Here is a 22,500-nt window from a genome sequence, read left to right as displayed (position 1 = left end):
AGAAAAGGAAAGCGGGGGCCTCAGGTCCTACTGGAAAGGCCCCCCAAGAAAGTGGCAGTGGGCCCCTCTCTGCAGTGGACCCGCTGTGGTCCGGAAGGGCCCCCCGAGGTAGTGGGGGTCGGGGGAGATGAGGGCAGAGGGGGAGGGGGAGCCGGGCCTGCAGAGCGGGGGAGGGGCTGCCAGGGGCTGCTGGTGGAGGGAGAAGGCCACTTGTCACAGGGGAGCTGGGGCCGAGGGCCAGGCCATCCCATTCCCTTTGGGGGGGCGAGCTCTGTACCTCTAAGGCTAAACTCTAGGGGGGAAGCTGACCTGTTAAACCTCCATCTAACCAGCTGCTAACTGTGCTTCTAAACGCCACCGGGGCCTTCCCCAACTAAACCCCAACTCACTCCAGCCCCAGCCAGGGGGACTAAACACGCCGATAACCAGATGATAAACCGGGCAGGACCGAAGTTAAAGGGGCTGCGCAGGCATCGCTACCCTGCAGCCCCAGCCGCACCGACCCTCCAGCGGGGCGAACTTTAACCCTTTGAGGAGTTCATGGCAGGTGGGGCCAAGGGGCCACGTTTGCTAACCGAGGAGCTTCCTCTCCATCGCCACCGCCCTCTCCCGGAGTTAGAGAGGCGCAGGGAGCCGCCTGGGCTGAGGCTGGGACAGCTTGTGACCCCGAGGGGTCGGGAGAGCAGGACGGGCCGGGGTGGGGTTGGGACTCCTGGTCCAGGCGGGAAGAGCTGGGCTGGAGATTGGACCCCCTCCTCCTCCTCTTCAGGCCTCTACTTCCTCTCCTAGGACGGGAAGGACTGGCTCCATCCAGTGCTTCCCGCCTGAAGGAGGAGCTCAGCCTTTGTGTGGCCTTGGGGGAGAGGGTCAGGCCTCGCCTTCTCCTCCGGAGCTCAGCTCCCTCCCGGGGAGATGGCGGCCCCCCCCCCCACACACACACACACAGGTGCCTGAGGGGGAGGCAGGAGGCTTGGCATCCCTGGGGGATTATGCTGGCAGCACCTGGCCTGTGGACGGTGCCCGATAAATATTTGCTGGGTGAATCCGTTTTCCCATTTCACAATGTGTCCGGGAAGCTCGGGGCCCAGAGATGCTCCGGAGAGACCTGTGAGCGGAGCCCGGAGAGGCGAGGCCGCGCTCTCTCAGGGAGGCGAACAGGAAATTGGCCCCCTGAGACATCCCGGAGAGAGAAACAGACTCCCCAAACGTGTTTGACCGCTGGGGGCCCTCTCCTCCTCCTTGTTCTCCTCATTCTTGTGCCGGAAGTAAGTCCTGGGCCCCGTGACCCTCCTGGGTCTGGCGTTCCAGTGCCGTCACCAGCGCGCAGCTTCTCGGGGCTCCGGCCCCCCACTTGTAAGGTGGAGGGGCTGCCCCCGGCCGAGGGCGGTGCTGCCGCAGGAGGGGCCGAGCAGACACAGGGGGGTGGGTGTCCCCGGAACGCGTGTTTCCAAAGAGAGAAAGGGTTTCACAAGTTGGACTGTCCTCAGCCCGGGCTTGGGGCAGGGCGTAGGCACCTAACTCTAAACCAGATCCTAACGAGGCACTAACCAGAGCTAACGAGGGCTCAGCCAGGTCCTAACCCCCAGCGCCAGCGGCCGCGGGGCGGGGGGCAGCGCCAGTTCCTCTGCCCCCTCCCTCCCCAAAATAAGCCAAACCAAAACCAAAGCTAAATCTAAACTTAAACATAATAAATATCTTTTCTAAAAACCAAACAAAGCAACAAACTCAGAGGGTTAAACCGACCCCCAGATCCATTAAAACCAGAGGCACAGAGACCCACCAGGTGGGAGCTCGGAGGGACGGCTGCGTGAGGAGTGGGATGGAGCTGGAGTGGGATGGAGCTGGAGCGGTCTGCTCTTCTGGCTGCAGCAGCCACGACAGGTCCCTTTAACGTTTCCGTCCGTGCCGCCCGTCCTGTCCCTGGGGGCCGCTGCGCTCCGGGGCGATCCGGGGCGGTGCGGGGCCTGGGAGGAGAGCGGGAGCCTGGCCGGAGGTCTGCAGGCCTGGCGGTGGCTGGGAGGGCAGAGCGAGGCCCTGGCGGCTTCTCCCACCCTCACGCACTGTCCGCACGCACTGTCCTGTCCGCCCTCTACTCTGACACGCACTCGCACTAACACTGGCCCAGCCTGCGGCCTCCTCCGTCTGCCTCTGTGCGATCTGCCGCTCCAGGGCCTCCGCTCCAGGGCCTCTGGGGCTGGGCTGGGTGCTGGGTGTGGGCGCTGGGGAAGCAGAGGGAGCAGGTGGGGAAGGGAGCAGGAGAGGAGAGGAGAGGAGAGGAGAGAGGAGGGGAGGGAAGGGGCGGGGAGGAGAGGGCAGGGAGGAGAGGGGGTGGGAAAGTCAGGGACATGACATGGGGAGGGGCGCTGGGTCCCACTGGCCAGGCTGGGCTGTGGCTGACAAGGACTTTCCCTTTGGTGTCTGCCCCTCCTGTGTCTCCCTCTCTCCCTTCCCCCGCTTGCTGGTTTCCATCTCGACTCCTTCCCCTCCCCTGGCTCTTCTCCATTCTCCCTCCTTTCCTGGTCTCCCCCCTGCCTGTCCCTCCTCTCTCTGTCACCCCTGCCCCCCCTCCCCCCAGGCCGCCAGCTGACCATCTTCAACAGCCAGGCTGCCATCAAGATCGGGGGCCGGGACCAGGGCCGCCCGTTCCAGGGCCAGGTGTCCGGCCTGTACTACAACGGGCTCAAGGTGCTGGCGCTGGCCGCCGAGAGCGACCCCAACGTGCGGACCGAGGGCCACCTGCGCCTGGTGGGGGAGGGGCCGTCCGTGCTTCTCAGCGCGGAGACCACGGCCACCACCCTGCTGGCCGACATGGCCACCACCATCATGGAGACCACCACCACCATGGCCACCACCACCACCCGCCGGGGCCGCTCGCCCACGCTGCGGGACAGCACCACCCAGGTGAGCCCGCCCTGGGCAGACCGGGCGGGGCTTCGGGGGGGCCCCGGGCGGGTCCGGGGGGCCTGGGGCCTGGTGGTGCTGACGGCTCCGGTGAGGCGGCCGAGGTCCCCTTCCACGAGGTGTCCTTCGCCCTGGGGCCCCGATGTGGAGGTGCCCACTGTTCCTCGGAGACCACCCAGAGCGGGGGGCGGTTTGGTGCCCAGCTAGACCAGGGAGGATGCCCGCCTGGGCGGGAGGAAGGCTGGCTGGGCGGAGGCCGGATGACCCATCTGGGAAGCTGCGCCCAGGGCTGGGCCGCCGGTGGCAGACGCGGGATCAGGATGGCACTGCTCTGGGCACAGATGGCAACCTTGGAGGAACATGGTTCCCGGCAGGGCAGCCCCTCCCTGGAGGCTGGCGCAGCCCCGAGCGGCCTCTGCCTGCTGGAGGCCCCGCGGGGCCGTGCAGGTCCGGTCCTGCTCTCCCGCGTCCCGTGGCCCCGGCAGGCGGCACGTGCAGCGGGCTCCGTGCCCTCAGTGGGTGCGGGCCTCACCTCCCAGCGCCCGCCGCCTGCTCAGCTGCTTGCCCCGGCCGGGCCCGCCCAGGGGCTTGTCCTCTCTGGTCTCCGGAGCAGCAGCAGAAGGGGCTGTGCCTGGGGAATGAGCCCCCGGGTGGCCAGGCCGGCTTTCCTGGTGGCCGACTCCATGGAGCTGAGTGACTCACTGAGGCCCGGGGAGGGGTGTGTGTGTGTGTGGGGGGGGGGCTGGCCTAGTTGTTGCCACAATCCAGGGAGTGCGCACACCCGGCACGTTGGGCCTCGCTGAGTCACCCTGCCCCCGACCCCCGCTGCCCTGCCCCCGCTGCTGTGGCAGTTGGGCCTCTGTCCCCCAGCGTGGGGTGTGTCCTGCCTTTGGCCTGTAATGAGCTCCGTGAGCTCCCGGCCCCCTCGGCCAGTGTGTGCCCAGGGGCCTGGGACTGGCTGTCCAGGCAGGAGAGGCAGGCGGACCCTCCCTGCACTGCCTTCCTTACCACGAAAACCGCGGGCACTCGCAGGCCAGGCCTTGCCCTGAGGAACGGGGGCCCTGGGAGAAAGGTTGGGCAGCCACAAGCCCAGCGCCCTCCAAACACAGGCCAGCAGAACCCCCAGATGAGTGGCAGGTGATGGGCAGGCCGTCCACATGGCAGAGGGGCCTAGGGGTCACGGCTGTGCTGGAGAGGCCCCGGGGGAGACTGGGGAGAAGGGGCAGGATGCAGGGTGCTCAGGGGTCCTCCAGGCCCGCCAGCCCTTGGAGGGGTATGAAGATCGGGGTGGGGAAGAGGGGAAGAGGCAGGTATACCTCTTTCTCCCTCCTCCCCCCAGACTTCTCCCATCTTGACCTTCACCCAGCCCCCTCCCCCCTACCCCCCATCCAACAGTCTCCCAGGCTCCCTCCCTGCCTGGACCCTGGGTTTCCCTCCCAGGGTCTTTTCCCTAACACCCCCGCCCCCCTCCTCCCCTTACACTCACTCATCTTGGGGATTCTCTTTCTTTGCAATCAGGAGAGAAAATGCTGACAAAGTCGACTCCCGTTGTCATGACAACCACAGCCCTAATTATTGTGTGCAGCCTGGTTCCCGGCTCAGAGAAGGGGGTTGGGAGAGATGCGGGTGATGGGGTTGTCAGGCTGGAGCCAAGGAGCCCCAGGCCCTGCTTCCCTTCTCTGCCCTGCTGGCCTCCAGAGGCCCCCGATGGCCTGGTCCCCGTGCCCGAGCCTGAGGTGCCAGGTGTGGTGCCAGCCTCCCCGGTGCCTCGGGAGCTGAGGGCGTGTTGCTTGCTCTGCCTTTGAACAGAGAACCAAGGCCCAGGTTACCCCGCGATGACCGAGCTGGGCATGGACCAGGGTGTGGCCTCAGCCCGGGGCCCCATGCCCTGTGCCATCCTGTACCTCAAGAGGTGGGGGTCTGCTGACCCACCTGTACCCCTCTGCTTCCCCCATCCCTCCTCTACCCCCCAGAACACAGATGACCTCCTGGTGGCCTCGGCTGAGTGTCCGAGCGATGACGAGGACCTGGAGGAGTGTGAGCCCAGTACCGGTGAGTGCCTTTCCCCCCTCCCCCGCCCCGGGCCCACTGTGACTTCGAGGGGAGGGGGGCGACTGTCCCTGCCCCCTGGCCAAGCCCAAGGGGCCTGCTGCCAGCCCTTAGCTTTCCCTGACAGCTCCTCTCCCTACTGTGTCCCCCCACCCCCCACCCCCAGGTCCCTCCGTGCCCGCTGGTGAGGCAGTTTGGTGCCCCAGCCCTCAGAGGTAGTGAGGTCCTTAGCTTGGGGTCTGGGGTTGAGAGCCAAGGGATGCTGGGAGGGGAAGAGGGAGACTTTTCCCTAGAAAGTTGAGTGACTGCAGCTCCCATGAGCCCTGGGGGAGGAGGGATGGGAAATGCAGGTTTAGGAACTACAACTCCCATCAGCTCTTGGGTCCAGAACTGCAACTCCCATCAGTCCCTGAGCCTGGTGTTCCCTTGGTCACTAGGAGAGGAGCTAGATCCTGAAGCTTCCTCATCCCCAGTCCCAGGGAGGTGGCAGACATTCTGCCAGGGCAGCAGCCGGGTAGGAGGGAGGGCTCCTCGGGTGGCAGTCCAGCCTCTGCCTGCTCCTTCCAGGGCAGCCCCAGAGAGAGGCCAGAGTGGCAAAGCAAGGGTGGGCCCTGAGTGCCGTCCGGGAACTGAGGGGCCGGGAGTGGCACAGTGGGCGCAAGGGCTGCTGCCCGAGCAGGTGGGAGGGCGGCTGAGAGGAGCCGAAGTCCTCGAGCTGAGGCTGAGGGGGGCAGGGGCTCTGTAGCCTAGAGGAGCCCATGAGCACGCATCCCCTGCTTGGGTTTCTAGGGGCGTCTCCCGAGGGCCTTCCAGCAGGTGGCACCTGGGCTGCTGGTTCGGGAGGCTGGAGGCTGGGCGGGCACATGCAGGCTCGGGGAGGCGATGCGGTCAGCTGGGGGGGACAGGGTGCCCTGGGTCCACCCTGTGAACCTGGCCGGGGGCTGGGCCTGGGGTCTGCCAGCCCCAGAGGAGAGGCTCATGCGGAGGGTGGGCACAGCCGCGGAAGGGGTGTGGGTGGAGACCAAAGGTGAGGTTCTAGGGTGCCGGCCTTCACACCCAGAGGCTGGAGCCCAACTGCCCTCTGTGTCCCCCTGTAGACCAAGGCATTTGGGGAGCCCCAGGCTGCGGGGCTGGAGAGGCCCCCATGTGCAGCCCAAGGGCCTGTGCTCATGGAGCAGACACCCTCTGCCCTCCGCTGTGCGGCTCCCTCCCTCTCACCCTCACACTCCACCGTGGCTTTGGCATCTGGCAGCGGGAGCTCAGCACTCCTCCTCCGCTCTGCTTAATCCCCTCTGCCTCGTCTCTTCTGAGGTTCCTGCAGGTGCCGTGCCCTGGGATAGGGCTCTGGGATAGGGCTATATGTGGCCCCACCACGCGTGTTTGTACACATGCGCCGTGTTCACACTCTGGGACGGGAACTGCGGGGTGAGAGGAGGTGCCCTCCCCCCACAGGGAGGGGTGAGGCCCGGATGGCCACCACACAGAGACAGGCTCCCTGGGCCACACTGTCCACCGAGGTCCTAGCTTCCCAGCCCCAGCCTGAGTCTTGCTAGGGGCCTGGTGCAGTGGTCGGCAAACTCATTAGTCAACAGAGCCAAATATCAACAGTACAACAATTGAAATTTATTTCGAGAGCCAAATTTTTTAAGCTTAAACTTCTTCTAATGCCAGTTCTTCAAAATAGACTCGCCCAGACCCTGGTATTTTGTGGAAGAGCCACACTCAAGGGGCCAAAGAGCCGCATGTGGCTCGAGAGCCGCAGTTTGCCGACCACGGGCCTGGTGTGATGCTGAGGGTGCAGGTGCTGTGCTGGGAGGAGGGAATGAGGAAGGGCCGAAGCACGGCCCTGATCGCTGGCACTCCTGGGAAAAGGGCCAAGAACGTGATGGAGGCGGAAGAGGATGGAAGCCAGCGGGCAGGGAGAGGGTGGGCCTGGCTCCCAGCTCTAACGTGGGAGGGAGAGACGGCAGAGCCCGCTGAGCCCGGAGGACACTCACGGCTCCCAGACACGTGTCACACGCCTGCACTTGAAATGCCTCAGGCTGGGCTCTTGTCATCCTGATGGAGGGCCAGGCAGGACCAGGACAACTCCTGGGTTCCCCAGGACCCACATCCGGCCCCCACCTGAGGCCTTTGCTCTGGCACAGGACCAGGCCTCCTTGGGCCCGAGGTCAGCCTGGGAGAAGGTGGCGGCCTGGGGGAGACTGGCTGCCAGGGGCTGAGCCCGGGGTGTTCGCACCCCTTTCGCCTGCCGGATCCTCCCCTCTGGCCCCAGGAGTGGTCTAGGATCATCCCTGCTCCTCTTTCCGCCTTTCCCGTGACCCAGGCCTGCACAGACCCGGCCCCATGCCCGCCCCCAGCTTGGTGAGCCAGCACCTCGCACGGTCATTGTACCAGAGGTTGGCCATCCTGTCACACGGGTATGGCTTGTTGGACACGGTGTTTACATTCTTTGTGTGGGCATGCACTCAGTGGGTCCCGGGCCCACCGCCCCTCGCTGCCTCAGTGCCTGACCCACACACTGCTATGCACCGGGCCCCTGAAGGGATCTGAGTTTGCACAAAAGCTCAGACCACAGAGGCACACACCCATATGCACACGCAACTCTGGCCAGAGGCGTATGAGCACATCCATGCACATGTTTACGGACCTACCAGCAAGCTCACATGTAGCCACTTCCGTACGTATGTGCATGTGTTCAAATCTAGAAGACCACATGCCAGTTGTACCCAGACCAACAGACACACGCACATGCTCAGATCTTAACACACATGTACACAGAGTCCTAGAACAGCTGTTGACCTTCCACAGCAGCACACATCTGCACACACATGCAGTCTCACAGAGGCACTACATATAGGTGTGGACTCACAGGTGCCCCCTGCTCTAACCCACAGTTTCATACTTACCCAGGTGCCCAGCCAAGCACAGATGCACGCACAGCATGTCTTGAATGCACCACAGCACTTGCACGTGCTCAGAGCTGCACATGCATGTGTAGACCCACTGTGGCATGCTTGCTCACATGTCAAGGCATGCATATTTCGAGTGACACTTACATGCTAGATCTAAAGGAGCAGGATGCACTTGTATGTTCAGGCCTGAGCATGTACACATACGTGCTCAGAGCCATCGAGGCACACACATGTACATGTGCTCAGACCTTTATGATCCTACACACGCACTCAGGCTTCCAGCTGCTCACAGAAGTTTTGGAATTGCAGGTGCATGGATGCATGTTCAGAACAGCTGCACACACAGTGTGCTCAGACCCGCCAGGGTGCAGGTGCACAAACGTGAGGAACTCGGGCTCACAGAAGTGTACGTTTAGCTCCTGCCAAGTACACACTCGTGCTCAGACCCTCACAGGGATGCTCTCAGGTACCAACATGTGCACTCCTTCCCGCAGAGCGTGCCTGTGCACACAGCGCATCTGTGCGATGACCATCAGGTAACCTGTGCACATGCTCAGGTAGCTCCGTGTGCCCAGGTTCAGGGTCCAGACCCTTGCACACTTTTGTTCTGACTTACAGACCGGCACCCACCCCCACTGGCCAGGAGAGAGCCTGAGAGGCTCACCTTAGCTCAGACCAACAGCTCATTCTTATGTGTATAGCCATGTTCTCAGACACACACGCATGCTCAGACCCCTCAAGGCATGCATTCACGCACCAAGTCCCACAGTGATGGCACACGCGCACAGGTCTGCATTGGTGCACGCAGCTACTACTGCACGTCAGCCGTGCCGCTGCCAGGGAGGGGCGTGCACATAGCCTCAGACTCACGCTGAGTTCAGGTTCGTGCAGGCACAGATGTGTTCAGATCCCCGAGTGTCTTAAGGTAACACTAGTTCTGTAACAGGTGCACCGCACAACATCCGTGGTGTAACACCCCATGGTGTAACACCCCCACCCCATGCAGTTATGCACAAGTGTTCCTGTGTGCGGGCAGCCCATCCCCAAGTGCCCACTAGGGGCCCAGGCTCCTTCCGTCTCGGAGCCGCTCCGGCTTCTCGGGGGGCTCGCGGGGGGCTCGCGGAGGGGAGGGTTTGCAGGCCAGGCCTGGGTGGGAGGTGCACGTGGCTCCTGCCGGTCCTGCCCCCGGGAGCCGCCCAGGAAGGTGTGGCCAGCAGAAACAGGGTGACAGCTGGTGACTTACTCGCTGCGGTCTGCTTTTCCGGTCACCAGTGACCCATTCCGTTCTTCCTGCCCACAGCACACCACCCCTCCCAAGGGGACCCCGAAAGCCCACCTAGTGAGGGCAGTGACCTCAAAGGTGAGGTGTCTGGGAGGTGGCTGCCCACTCCATGGGGTACTGGCCTGGCTCCTCGGTACCATGTGCGGTCTGGATCCCCACCAACTAGTTGATCTCACGGCCCAGCACACACCCGAATACAGTGGTGGGCCAGAGAACCGCCCCCCACCCCCGCCCCCACCCCCCCAGTCAGCCTCCCAATCGAAAAGGGCCGGAGGGGTGGCAGCGGCTCCTGGCTCCTGGCTCCGAGCGCGAGGAAGTCCGCCAGCAGAGCACAGAGTGCAGAGCACAGAGCACAGTCCTTAAACCCTCCTCTGCTGCTGGGAGAGATACCCTCCCCCTGGCGCTGCCCTCTGGAAGGTGCTTCCTGGCTTCCCCTGTTCAGGGCCATCACAGTGGGTCACGGACTGCACCCCCACATGCCCAGTGGGCGGGGAAGAATGCCCTCTGGGGCCTGCAGCACTGACATCCGCTCCGGCTCATGCGTATTTGAAAGGGCCCCGAAGGTGGGGTGAAGGCTCACAGTGACCACGCTCAGGGACCCTTCCAGACCATTCCCCAGGCCTGTCTCGGTTTAGGGGTGATGTCTGAGGGCAGGGAGCAGTTGGTGGGAGTGGCCACACCTGGGTCTGCTCCTGGGCCTGGCTGAGCCCCGGTCCAGGTGGAGCTCTGGGCCGCGGTCCCACAAGGCGGGTTTCAGTCCTGTCTGACGATGTGGGGTTTGGAAGCAGCGCCTCTTCTGACACTTGCCGGCCCCACATTGCCGGGTCCCTCTGTTCCCTCATCTCTGCAGCGCCACGTCCTGCCTGCCTTTGTCTCCTCACTTGTCTGTCACAAGAAGCAGGAGGCAGTGGCCGGCAGCCGCCCTGACCTCCCTGGCGCTGGCCCCGGTGCCTGTGCCTCAGCTCGGCTGCCCCGGTCATCACAGCTACGGTGGGGCCGCAGCCCCGAGCCGCATCACGGGGTTCACCTGCCCAGCTGCTCGTGTCCTGGGGCTGTTGTGTGATGCACAGGTTCCCATGACACCGTTTCTGGGCAAGTCTCTGATCCAGGAGCATCCGTTTGTGTCACCAGTGCCCTGGGGTCTCGGGGGTTTCTCAGAAAAGGGGAGCTTCTTACGCTGGGGGAGCCCTAGGCACCTGACCACTGCCTCAAGGGCGCTTTGAGAATCCAGCCTCCTTCCACTTAGGGGCTCCCCATTTTCAACAGGGGGTCGCAAGGTCCCTGGGAGGAGGGGAAAGAGCAGGGAGGATCATGCACAGGAGGCTTTCCCGGGCCGGTACTGCCACTGCTCAGTCACGTGGCCACAGCTAATTGCAAGGGAATCTGGGAAATGACTCGCTACCCAGCAGACAGAGAAAGTGAGTCTGGGGAAAGAGGTGACCCTAGGAGCACAGGGCACGTGCACAGACCCACAGGCATGTTCACATGTCCGCAGGAGCACACTCACACTCCCACACCTGTGCACACGAGCTCAGGCTTATGTGCACACATGTCTGTTTAGGCTCAGATTCGCTGACAGGCACACTCACATGCTCGGACCCATCAAGGTTCATGTATGCACGTGATTAGAGACATGCCCAGGTGCCCAGAAGCAGGCCCTCAGAGTGGTTTGTTCCTGCACACGTGCACACAAGTACCTCCACCTCTGACCTTGAATCCACCAAGGTGCTTGCCCTTGCCGGGCGGGTATTTCTGGGTTGGGCAGGGCCCCGTCCTTCAGGTCACAGCACACGATCATGCAGGTCCTCTGCTGGAACAGGTGAGTGGGCGCTGAAGCCTCTCGGGCGCCCGCGTGCCCAGCTGCAGGTCCTGGGCCCGGAGGGTGGGGCTGTGCGCAGGAGAGGACAGGCTTCCTCTGCCCAATGGTGCGGGAGATGCTGCTGGCACCCACAGGCTGTGGCCAGCCAGGGCTGCCTTCCTTCTCATTTGCATAAATTGCTCTTCGGGCTCTGGCCTTGCCCTCAGCCTGGGCAGGGCACCTGGTGGCTGAGGCCTTAGCCAGCTGACCGCTGAGTTTCTGACATTCAGCCTCAGTTCCAGACACGCCTTTGGGGGTGGGCACATCCTGTTTGGAGGGAGTGGGATTCGTGGGTAGATTCCCAGTCGGGCTCTTCTGTTCCCTAAAGGCAGCTGGGTGGTGGGGGGAGGGTGGGGGAGGGGGCTCCGCATGTGGGCCTGTGACAGGCTGGGGCTGGGGGAGGAGGTGCGGTGACGGCTGGTGGTCTCCTCGCCAGAGGGAATCCTCCAGCAAGTGGGGCTGGAATTCAGGTTCAGAGCAGGGGGGTGGCGTCCGTGGTAAGTGCACCTGCATTTCCCAAATGCTGCAGCTGCCGGGCGGGGGCTGCTGCCCTCCTTACCAGACCAGGGGCGCCCCGCCCAGTGTGCACCCTTGGTGTGGAGCTGCACCCCCACATGCCCAGCGGGAGGGGCAGCCAAGTTGGACTTCCGCAGTGAGGAGTCTCTGGGGACCCTCCCCTCCTAGGTCCCCGCTGGGAGGCTTGCCTGACGCTTCCTGCACCGGAGTGCAGCCCAGGAGAGCCCAGTGTCCATGCTGTGTGAGACTGGGCTGCCCCAGAGCCCAGGCCAGCTTCAGAGCTTCAGGGAAGGGAGGCGGCCTGGGGTCTGACAGCCGTTCTCTTGCTGAGGGTGCGGTGCAGGGGGAAGCGGTGTGGGGTTGGGATCGATGTGGAGGGTGGAGGTGGAGGTGACGGGGACAGTGTGGCGGGGGGTAGGAGGGAAGCAGTGAAGGCAGGACACTGCGGAGATGCTCTCAAAGCCGTGGGTAGATGAAGGCCCAGGAGAGCAGGGGTGGAGGTGGTGCCAGGTGTGGAGGCCGGGGAGCAGACGGAGTTGAAGGGAAGGGGAAAGAGGTCCATGTGACCAGGCCTGGGGGCTCCAGAGGCGGGGCGGGGCTGCGCAGGGGAACCTGGGAGCCAACAAGTTGGAGGAGATGGTTGTGGGGCCCAGGCCTGATGCCTCCGCATCCCTGGTCGAGATGGGGGTGAGAAAGAGGGCAGGGAGCCACGGCCTGTGCCCTGGTCAGCCTGTCCCCAGCAGGCACTCCCAACCCTGTGCTCTGGGCCTGGCCAGCCTCAGTCCTCAAGTTTCCAGGAGCAACTGGTGTTCCAGTTCCAGGTCTAAATTGGGGACGGCTAGGGGTTGAGCAAGGCTCCTGCAGGCTGACCTCGCAGTGCCAGTGGCCCGGGCGGGTGGGGGAAGGGTATCGGGACCAGCGGCCCTGGCCGGGGAGAGGGCCTTTCACCGCCTCCAGCCGGCCTGGCTCAGAGGAGACGCTCGGTGATGTGTCTTCCCTCCCTGGGCCAGGGAGCCAGACAGAGGCCTCGCCTCTCCTGGCAGTGAGCTCACACCTGAAGAGGAGGTGTTTGGCGGGATTCGCACCATGAGAGACCCCAGCAGGGGAAGGTGTTCTGAACAGAAGGCAAAGGTCAGGAGGGGGCAGGTGGGTGGGCCAGCGGTGAGGCCCCCAGATGTGTTCAGGGTCCATCCAGAGGGGGCCCCCCATAACAGGCCAGGGTGCTATGACTCACAGGGCTGCCAGCTGAGAGCTGAGGTGGCCCCGTCCCCAGGGGCCAGGTGCTGGGCTCAGGCGGGGAGGGAGGACACACTATGTTCAGCTGTCGGCTGGAGGTGATTGGGAGGCAGGCCATGGCCCCACCCTCATTGTATAACGAGGAAACGGAGGTCCAGAAAGAGAAAGAAACACGCCGGGGTCGCGCGAGAATTAACGGCAGAGCAGTCTGTGGCCTCCAGGTGCAGCCGCAGGTAGGACGGACCCAGCTCCACAAACATCTCTGTGCTTGGCTGCGTTTTTCCGTGTGGGCCAGGCGACCGGGGGCTTCCTAACCTGGGTGCAGGTGAGCCTCTGCTCAGGGGGGGGTGGGGTGGGGGGTGGGTTGGAGGTTGGTGAGAAAAGCAGCCCGAGGTACTCAGCAAGACTTGGAGTTCAATGGCAAGATCTCAGCTGCGGTTGGCTAGTGTGGCCAAGGATGGCTCTGCCAGGTTGCTGGAGCTGGCAGTCTGAGCAGCGGAGGTGTGAGCAGCTGGCCTGGCTGCAGAGTGGCAGGCTGGCCTGGCAGCGGAGCCCTAGGGTGCTTCCTACAGGGGTGGAGAGCTCGTGGTGCCATCTGTGAGGAGCACGCCCGGCAGAGCCCAGGGAGGAGACTCAGATGGGGGCAGGGCTTGTGCTGCGCTGCCTGGGAGCTAGAGAGCACGTCCAGCCCCTCCAGCCTCCCTGAACCCGGGCTCCAGCTCCCTTCTACCCAACACTAGCAGACTGCAGTGCTTTGGGTTGAGAGGGGGCCCAATGGGCTGATGGGAGTTGTAGTTGTTGACCCAGGGGCTGGTGGGAAATGTGGTCCATACCCCTCCAAAAGCTGATGGGAGTTGTAGTTCTCACCCTTTGGGGCTGATGGGAATTGCAGTTTCTGCTCTGGGGTCCCGCCTCATTAGACCTAACCCCCCCAAAGCCCTCCCCAATAGTCCCCTTGGGCCCCCTATTAGCAAATGCTTCCTTCCCAGACGGCTGTGTATGTATTCTTTTTCTTTTTTTGCTTTCTTCTTCTTTCCGTTGTTTTATTGTTTTAACAATAATAAGAGAGCCAGCAGCAGTCAAGCTCTGGCCAGGTCCTGGAGGCCCATGGGGGTTTGGGGAGGGGGCGGGGGGAGTCAGTGGGGGTCAGAGGTGGAGGGTGAAGAAAGAAAGTCGGGAGTTAGGGAAAGCTCAGGAACCTAGTGTCCCTGCCCGCCCCCACCTCCCTGCCTCACCCTGGCTTCTCCCCTCCCCTCCCAGAGTAAGGCCTATGGAACAAGACCCTCCCTGCCCACTCTTCCTCGTGGTCACCGCCCACCTTCAATTTCCCCTCCCCATGGCTCCCCTGCAGTTCACCGTCCACCTCCTTCCCATGGCATCGGCGCCCTCCTCACACCTGGAGCAATCCCTGCACAGCCCCCCCGCCCCCCCCCCCCCGTGCCTCTCCCCAAACCCTCCCCCCGCCCCCGCCCCTCACGCTGACGCCCTGACACCCTGACACCGTGGGGTAACGGTCCCTCAACAGCACCCCGCAGTCCAGCTTTGCTCCTGTGATGGGGAGAGGGCCGCAGTCAGGAGGAGAGAGTCTCCGGAGGAGGTGCTCAGGGCGAGGAGAGCGAGGGAGGGAGATGCGGAGCAGGCAGACAGGAAACGTGGTGCGGAAAAGTTGTTTTTTCTTATTTTTTTTCCGGGAGAACCCGCTTACACAGCTCTGTTTGTAATTTTTTTCTTCATGCTAAAATCACACGGCCTATTTGTTGATGTAAGTTGCCTGAATTCCGTGGTATGCTATCTTCTTTTTTAAAAACAAAAGAAAAAAAAAAACAAGCAAAAAAAGACATATCTAGAAAAAAAAAAAGCCCTAAGAGTACTGTTGTTAGGCTTGTTTAAATGCTGCTCTTGTATGTTTTTAAAGTCTAAGCCAGTAGAGTTTCTCTTTCCGTTTCTTTTCGATTTCCTTTCCTTTCTGTTCCTTTTGGTTCCTTAGACAAAGCCCAGGGAGCAGAGCCCGGGAGCCCGGGACCAGCGCTGCCGCTAGGGCGAGCGCGGCCGGCCGCGGGCGGCGGGAAGCCCGCTCAGGCCCCGCCAAGGCCAGGGGGACGGTTGGGGGTGAGGCTGCGGTTCTCGCTCTGGGGCGCCCCGCGCCCCGGCCCGCGCTGACGCGCCCTCTCTCTTCTCTCTCTGTTCTAGGAGGAGAGTTAATATTGCCCATTATCACGGAGGACTCCTTAGACCCCCCTCCCGTGGCCACCCGCTCCCCCTTCGTGCCCCCGCCCCCCACCTTCTACCCCTTCCTGCCGGGCGTGGGCGCCACGCAGGACACCCTGCCCCCGCCCGCCGCCCGCCGGCCGCCCGCGGGGGGCCCCTGCCAGGCCGAGCAGGACGACAGCGACTGCGAGGAGCCCGCCGAGGCCTCGGGCTTCGCCTCCGGGGAGGTCTTTGACTCCAGCCTCCCCCCCACGGACGACGAGGACTTTTACACCACCTTCCCCCTGGCCACGGACCGCACCACCCTGCTGGCCCCCCGCAAGCCCGCCCCCCGGCCCAACCTCAGGACAGACGGGGCCACGGGCGCCCCCGGGGTGCTGCTGGCGCCCTCCGCCCCCGCCCCCAACCTGCCCGCGGGCAAGATGAACCACCGAGACCCGCTGCAGCCCCTGCAGGAGAACCCGCCCCCGGGGCCCGGGGCCCCCACCTCCTTCGAGCCGCGGCGGCCCCCGCCCCTGCGCCCCGGCGTGACCGCAGCCCCCGGCTTCCCCCGTCTGCCCACAGCCGGCCCCACGGGCCCCGGGGAGCGCGGGCCGGGCGCCGTGGAGGTGATCCGCGAGTCCAGCAGCACCACGGGCATGGTGGTGGGCATCGTGGCGGCCGCGGCGCTCTGCATCCTCATCCTGCTCTACGCCATGTACAAGTACCGCAACCGCGACGAGGGCTCCTACCAGGTGGACCAGAGCCGCAACTACATCAGCAACTCGGCGCAGAGCAACGGCGCGGTGGTGAAGGAGAAGGCGCCCGCCGCGCCCAAGGCGCCCGGCAAGGCCAAGAGAAACAAGGACAAGGAGTACTACGTCTGAGCCGCGCCCGCCCGCCCGCCCGCCGGGCCGGCCTGTCCGTCCAGGCGTCCCAGGGAGGGTGCGCCGCCCGCCCGGGCTCTGCCACCCACACCGGCTGCCTCGGACTTCTCTCGTGAAGAGGAAACGCAAAAAAAGAAAAGAAAAGGAAAACCCCAAGCTCGCCCCTTTCCTCCTGCCGACCGTCCGACCGTCCGTCCGACCGTGCGGGCGGCCGTCAGTCCGGCGGCTGCCCCTCAGCGCTGCCCCCGGGCCGGGCGGGTGCTCACAGCCCCGGGCTGATTTATTTTTTTAAGGGGTAGTTTTATTTTGTGGGGTTGGGTGGGGAAGGAAGGCCGCGGGTTTTGTCAGGTTCATTTCCGCCGACTTTTCTTTCTCCCCTCCGTCCCTGCCGCCTTCCTTCCCTCCCAAGCCCACCCCCCCCCCCCCACCTCCCAGGCTTGCAGTGTCTCTCGGGCCCCCCCTCCTTCCCATTGTGTGTGTGCGTCTGGTTTCTCCCTTTCCTCCCTTTGGGTTTCCAGAGTCGGTGGGAGAAGGGGGAGGGTGGGCGAGTGGCCCAGCGAGGGAGTGGGGGGCGGGTGGGGCAGTGGGTGGCCCCAGCGCCGGGCTCCGTCCACCTGGGAGAGGTGCCTTCCCGGGCGGCGGGGAAGGGGCTGGGCCGGGGCCTGGGAAGGCCTGTTCGTTGGGTGCCGCCGGGCGAGGTGCATTGTGGGGGAAGCTGCTGGAGGAGCAGGGTGGGGGGCGGGGGGAGGGAAGGCAAACGCAGATCTATATTAAAGACAAATATCCAGTGTCCGAGCAGCAGCCTGGGCACCGCTGGGCACCGGCAGCAGGGCAGGGAGGAGGCACGGCCCTCCCGCTGCTGAGCTCCCTGCCCGCCCATGGGCTCCCTGCTCCCCGTTTTTCTCTCTCTTTGTTAACAAATGTGTCTAAGTCTTGGAAAACACCCCAACCCCGGAAATGTGTGGGAAAAGAAAACAAAAGCTTTCCAAACCCGAAGGTCCCGTGCCGTTTGTTCGGGGCGGGGCTGCTGGGGGCCCGGCCCTGGCCCCGGAGCCTCGGCCGGCAGCTCCCAGACTTCGGGGCTGAGCATGGCGGCTCCGGGGTGATTTCTCTTCGTCGCTGCGGCTGATGGGGCAGGAGCAGCCCGCTGGGCTCTGGCCCTGGTTGGGTCACCCTGTAGGGCCTTGGCTCCTCCCAGTGCAGACAGGGCCCCGCGTGGACGCCGCAGCCCCGAGGCCGGTTTCTGGGTGGGGAGAGCGTGCCTGGCTGCCCCGGGTCTCCAGGTGGGGAGTCGGGAGCCGGGCCACAGTTGCCCCCAGTCCTGCCTAACCCCAAGCCTGTCCCTTCCGCAGCCTGAGCAGTCGGGACCCTGTGCCCACCGCACCTCTGCGGTCCACTCTGGCTGCCTGGGCAGCGCCTGGGCTGCGGGAGGAAGTAGACCCAGCACTCCTCACCCTCGGGGGTTTGCTCCTTCGCGGAGACACAGGCCCAGGCGAGCTGAGAGGCGCTGGGTGGGTGTTTTAGAGGGAGGAAGGCAGAGCGAGAGAGAGACAGTCACTGGCTGGTTCTCGCGTGTGCTGGGCCAGGAATAGAGCCACATCCTTGCACTTTAAGGCCACGCTCTAACCACCGGAGCCACCGGCCAGGCCTGTCTGGAAGCCCCTCGGTTGCGGGTGCGAGGTGGGGCGGTAGGTGAGTGGGCGTCGGGCACCCTCAGGAGAGCAGGGTGCAGGGGGCGTGCACCTGTCTTCCCGGTGGAGGCGGAGGCGGCCGCCAGGCCCTGAGCAGGAAGGGGGCTCAGATGCTCCTGCTTCTGCTCAGGGAGCGGCCCCCGTCCCCGCTCCGGACGCCCTCGCCCTGCATGGCCCGCCTCATCCTGTCTCCATCCCCCACGGCATCTGCTGCTGCCCAGCTCGCTCCCATGCATGTGTCCGCGCACAAACCCGGTCCATGCTTCAGCTCAGACACCCCAGGCCCTTGGGCTCCATCCCAGCTGAGCCCTCTCCCCCTCCCTCCATTCTGGGGGGCAGCCTTTGTCTTACCCCCCCCCCCCCACGGGGTGCAGCTTCAGGTCCTGGAGTCCTCCCCAGAGTCCGGGGCTGGGGGTTTCCATGGCCTGACCTCTCTGCCCCCCTAGCCAGCCCCTCCGGTGGGGGGGGGCGCTGGTGCCCTTTCCCTCGCTGCTCACAGTCGGAGCCTGAGGTCAGCATCCCCCAGGCCCGCGTCCGCCCCGCGGGGAAGCTGGCGGAGGCCCTGGCTGGGGCAGGCCCCGCCAGCCCTCCGCCGCCGCTCTGTCCGAGGTGCCCTGCCCTGTCCACCCGCCAAAGGAAAAGACACAGGCAGCAGGCAAGGAGAGGAGCATCCTTACTTCAGGAATTCTAGAACAGCCCTGACCAGCCGTCAGGAGCCGGGGCCAGAGGAGGCAGTGCGGGGGCAGGGGGCTGCAGGCCGAGGGCCCCCCTGCACAGGGAGGCAGGGAGCTCCTGGCCTGGGTGGGGGGCGGGGGGCGGCTCAAAGGCTCGGCGGTGCGAGGAGAGGCTCCTGGACCTGCCGTTGACTCGGTTTACCCATTGGTAAGAGATGGTCCCCGCGGCCTCCCCGCCTTTGTCTGGGGCTCCTGGCGTTGACCTCGGCCCCTGGGCCTGGCGGGGCCCTCGGGGTCTGGCTGGCCCCGGGGGTGGCAGTTCAGGCACGCCCTCATGCAGTTAGTACTTGGGGGTGGGGGGGTGTCCAGGAGAGACCACCTAGCGGGGAACAGGACAGCCTGGGAGGGAGCTGGCAGAGACTGAAGCCTTGGACCCGGAGGACCTGCCCTGCAAGCCCCCGGGGGAGGGAGCACAGCTCGGCCGGCCGTGCTGGGCTCCCTCGGGGGACGTCCCCCGGAGGTGACATGGAGCCGGGGCGCCCCCGGGAAGACCTGCCATTCGGGGGGCTGCGCCTGGCCGCGGTGCAGGCCTGTGGCTGCTGCGGAGGCGCACCGTCTCCCTCCGCGGTGTGCCCGGCACCGTCTCCCTCCGCGGCGTGCCCGGTTTCGACACCCTCTGGCGGCGGAGCGGCCGGGCCTGGCCCCGAGGACTGTGGCCGCCGGGAAGGACGGCAGCGGGGCCCTCAGGACCCTGCAGGGACCTCGCCGGTTCGGAGGGAGGCCCTGCCCGCTGCCCGCGGGCCTGAGGCCTGAGCTGCCCGCCGCCCGCGGCCCCTCCTGGCTGAGGTCACGGCACCTGCTTCCCGGAGCCTGAGCTTCCCCTCTGGGAACCGGCAGAGTCCACCTCGAAGCCTCGGGAAAAGATGGACGGAGAGGTGCCCTGAGGTGCCCGCCTGGTGCCGGGCCCATAACGGGGTGGCAGCGGGCAGCTGCTCAGGGGGCCCCGGGCGGGAAGGCTGCCTGGGGAAAGAGCCCCAGCCAGGAGCCCCACCCGCAGACCGCGGGCCCATCGCCGAGTCCTGACGGCCAGTCCTGTTCCTTTATTCGCTCTCGTCTCCCCCGGCTGTGCCGCCCGCCCGCTCTGAGTGGGAGCTGGGGCCCCCCGGTCCCCGGGGACTCGCAGGCTGGGGGTGGCAGCCGGGGGTGGAGGGGCCGTGGTACGGGTTCCACTGGACCCCGGGCAGGGCCTGGGCCCGGAATGAGGACACGGCCTGGGTCTGGGAGGCCGTGGCGGGCGGAGAGGTGGCGGGGGAGGCAGGAGGAGACGTGGCCGCCAGGCGGGCCTGGCTGTGTGGCTGAGTGTGCAGAGGAGGGGCCAGGAGCCGCCTTCCGGGTGAGGCTGAGGAGCCAGCACGCCATCCCCGGGAGCCCTCAGGCGGAGAAGCCGGGCGGCTTTGACCACAGGTGCCGACCCGCCTCGGAGCGCTGAGCCCCTGAGCCCGGGCAGGAGGGCAGCTGGGACCGCAGGCGGCCGTCCCCGCCCCGGCTCCTCTGCCCCCGCGGGTGGAGTTAGTGGCCTCCTGTCCATCACGCCGGCCGGTGCCCGTTCTGTGTGGGAGGCGGCTCCTCGGTGAGAGCAGGGGATGGCCGGGGGGGCGGCCCCCGGGCCCCGGGAGTCCAGGCCTCCGGCTCCTGCTGTCAGCGGAGGACAGCAGCTCCCCTGGCCCTCGCCGGTGCTCAGGAGCCTACAGCTGCGTGGACTTCAGGACAGACGGCCCCCGGGCACCCTGCGTGGCCTTCTTCACCGACCTGTCCGGAGAGAGGCGGAGGAGTTGTGTCTTGAAGGTGCAGTGACCCCTGACCTCTGACCTGTGTCCATCCTGAGGATTTCAGCCGATCCTGCTGCTCTCAGGGCCCAGGTGCAGGGCGATGGGCAGTGACAGCCTTACCGGCATCTTGGGGCAGAGTCCGGGGCCAGGGGAGACCCCACAATGGCCATCCAGCCCTCGGCTCCCCCTTACACAGGGCTGCACCCCTCCCCCTGATGCTCTCCGGGTGGAGCTGGGCGGCTGGGCCACAGAACGAAAACAGGGCACACGACCCACACTGTCAGCCGGGAGACCCAGCCCTCGGCCTCCGTCCCTCACGGACGCGCTGTGTGACTCCCGGCCGATACCGTCCCCTCTCTGGGCCTCTGCTGCTCCTCCGTCCAGGGAGGGAGGTGGCCAGGCCCGCCTGCCCGGGTTCCGGGTTTACTCACTGGTTCTGCACATCCTGGATGGTGTCGGGCAGCGGAAGGTTCTGGGTCTCAGGCAGCAGCAGTGCGGTCAGGCCGCTCAGCACGGGCACCGCGCCGTACACCAGCAGGGCAGTGAGGGGTGGTAGACGCCCAGGAGCCGGACCAGAGGCCCCAGGATGGCTCCCCCTCGGGCCGACATCTGGCCCAGGCCCACCGCGGTCATCCTGTGGGCGCAGTGCCCGGTGAGGAGCACGGCCTGCCCTCCCGCTCCGGCCCAGCCCTGCTCTGCCCGGGGAGGGGCAGAGGGTCAGCCGAGACCCCACGGGAGAGACACACCAGGCTGAGCCCGCCCCGCGGGGCCGGCCCGCCTCACCTGAGCACGGTGGGGAAGAGCTCCCCTGTGTAGACGGAGACGCAGGTGAAGGCCACCCCGAGCCAGCCGAGCCCCAGCAGGGCCAGGGCCGAGCGCAGGGGCCTCATGTCTGTGGCGGAGACAGGATGGCAGGGCCAGCGTCAGCTGGAGGCGCTCTCCCTGACCTCCCATGTCTGCCCCTCCACTGGGGTGTCCCCAGGCCCCACACATGCACCGGGTCCTAAGTGGACATAGCCACCCTCTCTAATCCCCCAGAGCCAGACCCAGGGGGGTCCTCCTGCACCCCCTTCCCTGCCCCCGTCCCCACAACTCATCGCCGAGTCCTTCTCCATCTCCACAGTTTCCAGTGTCACCGCCCCCCTCCATCCCTGCTCCCCTGCCCGGTCAGGCCCCACCCTCCGCCGCCGCCTCCCCTCCGAGGAGGGGCCGGGTCTGCTCCCGGCTCAGGCCTCCTCCCCGGGGTCCCGGCCGCTCACCGCGGGCACCAGCGCGTTGGCCAGGATGCAGAGCCCGGCCAGCGCCAGCGAGGCGGCCTGCGTGGGGCGGCGGCCCAGGCGGCCCAGCAGCAGCAGGGTGCCCAGCTTGGCCGCCGTGTCCCACGGCCCCCATGAGGACCTGCAGCAGGAAGACGTCGCTGCCCAGGGCCTGCAGGTCCAGGGCCAGGCCGAAGAAGGTGAAGCCGAAGGCGAACCTGGGGGCGGGCGGGGCGTCAGGCGGAGGCGGGGCCGTCAGGGCTGTTCGTTCTCAGGCCCGCCCGCCCGCCCGCCCGCCCGCCCGCCGAGGCCTCGATGGCAGAGGGTGTCTCTGAGACCGCCTTTCCTGGGCCCTGCCAGTGCGGCCTCCTTAGGGTTGGCCGATGGGAGGCACCAGTGGGGCTGGAGGCGGGGCCGGGGAGAAACGGGGGGGCGGGGCCGGGGAGAGGCTGGAGGCGGGCCGGGGAGAGGCTGGAGGCGGGGCCGGGGAGAGGCTGGAGGCGGGGCCGGGGAGAGGCTGGAGGCGGGGCCGGGGAGAAGCTGGAGGCGGGGCCGGGGAGAGGCTGGAGGCGGGGCCGGGAGAAGCTGGAGGCGGGCCGGGGAGAGGCTGGAGGCGGGGCCGGGGAGAAACTGGGGGCGGGGCCGGGGAGAGGCTGGAGGCGGGGCCGGGGAGAAGCTGGAGGCGGGGCCGGGGAGAGGCTGGAGGCGGGGCTGGGGAGAGGCTGGAGGTGGGGAGAAGCTGGAGGTGGGGAGAAGCTGGAGGCGGGGAGAGGCTGGAGGCGGGGCTGGGGAGAGGCTGGAGGCGGGGCCGGGGAGAGGCTGGAGGCGGGGCCGGGGAGAGGCTGGAGGCGGGGCCGGGGAGAGGCTGGAGGCGGGGCCGGGGAGAGGCTGGAGGCGGGGCCGGGGAGAAGCTGGAGGCGGGGCCGGGGAGAGGCTGGAGGCGGGGCCGGGAGAGGCTGGAGGCGGGGCCGGGGAGAGGCTGGAGGCGGGGCCGGGAGAAGCTGGAGGCGGGGAGAGGCCCGGAGGCGGGGAGAAGCTGGAGGCGGGGCCAGGGAGAAGCTGGAGGCGGGGCCGGGGAGAAGCTGGAGGCGGGGCCGGGGAGAGGCCAGAGGCGGGGCCCGGGAGAAGCAGGGGCTCCTCCTCCCCCTTGCCCTGGGTGCCCTGGGTGCCCTGTGCCCTCCTGGGCTCCGTCGTCCCTGAGCAGGCCCGCGCTGAGGCC

The 22,500-nt window shown here is 66.2% G+C and overlaps 2 protein-coding genes across 33 annotated transcripts in view; one reads left to right on the top strand and one right to left on the bottom strand.

Moving 5' to 3' along the window:
* Positions 1–16,821, top strand: part of NRXN2 (neurexin 2) — a 100,965-nt gene extending 84,144 nt beyond the window's left edge. For 18 of the 32 annotated variants that reach the window (XM_084895758.1, XM_084895781.1, XM_084895780.1 and 15 more), the window contains 3 exons: positions 2,576–2,901; positions 4,875–4,953; positions 14,948–16,821. In XM_084895758.1, the coding sequence (XP_084751884.1) occupies positions 2,576–2,901; positions 4,875–4,953; positions 14,948–15,831 (1,289 nt within the window). In that variant the 3' untranslated portion in view covers positions 15,832–16,821. Of the gene's footprint in view, positions 1–2,575; positions 2,902–4,874; positions 4,954–14,451; positions 14,520–14,947 lie in introns of all 32 variants that reach the window. The other 14 variants (XM_084895764.1, XM_084895776.1, XM_084895765.1 and 11 more) reach the window with 2 other exon arrangements.
* Positions 16,822–18,613: 1,792 nt separating this feature from the next.
* The window catches only part of SLC22A12 (solute carrier family 22 member 12), a 5,490-nt gene continuing 1,603 nt past the window's right edge, over positions 18,614–22,500 (bottom strand). The window contains 7 exon segments of the mRNA XM_084895712.1: positions 18,614–20,005; positions 20,457–20,562; positions 20,565–20,659; positions 20,809–20,917; positions 21,285–21,287; positions 21,290–21,404; positions 21,406–21,499. Of these exon segments, the coding sequence (XP_084751838.1) occupies positions 19,942–20,005; positions 20,457–20,562; positions 20,565–20,659; positions 20,809–20,917; positions 21,285–21,287; positions 21,290–21,404; positions 21,406–21,499 (586 nt within the window). The 3' untranslated portion in view covers positions 18,614–19,941.

The sequence above is a fragment of the Pipistrellus hanaki genome (genome assembly GCF_964339955.1).
Source record: "Pipistrellus hanaki genome assembly, chromosome: 9".
Classification (NCBI taxonomy): Eukaryota; Metazoa; Chordata; class Mammalia; order Chiroptera; family Vespertilionidae; genus Pipistrellus; species Pipistrellus hanaki.
This window is presented reverse-complemented; position numbering and strand designations above follow the sequence as displayed.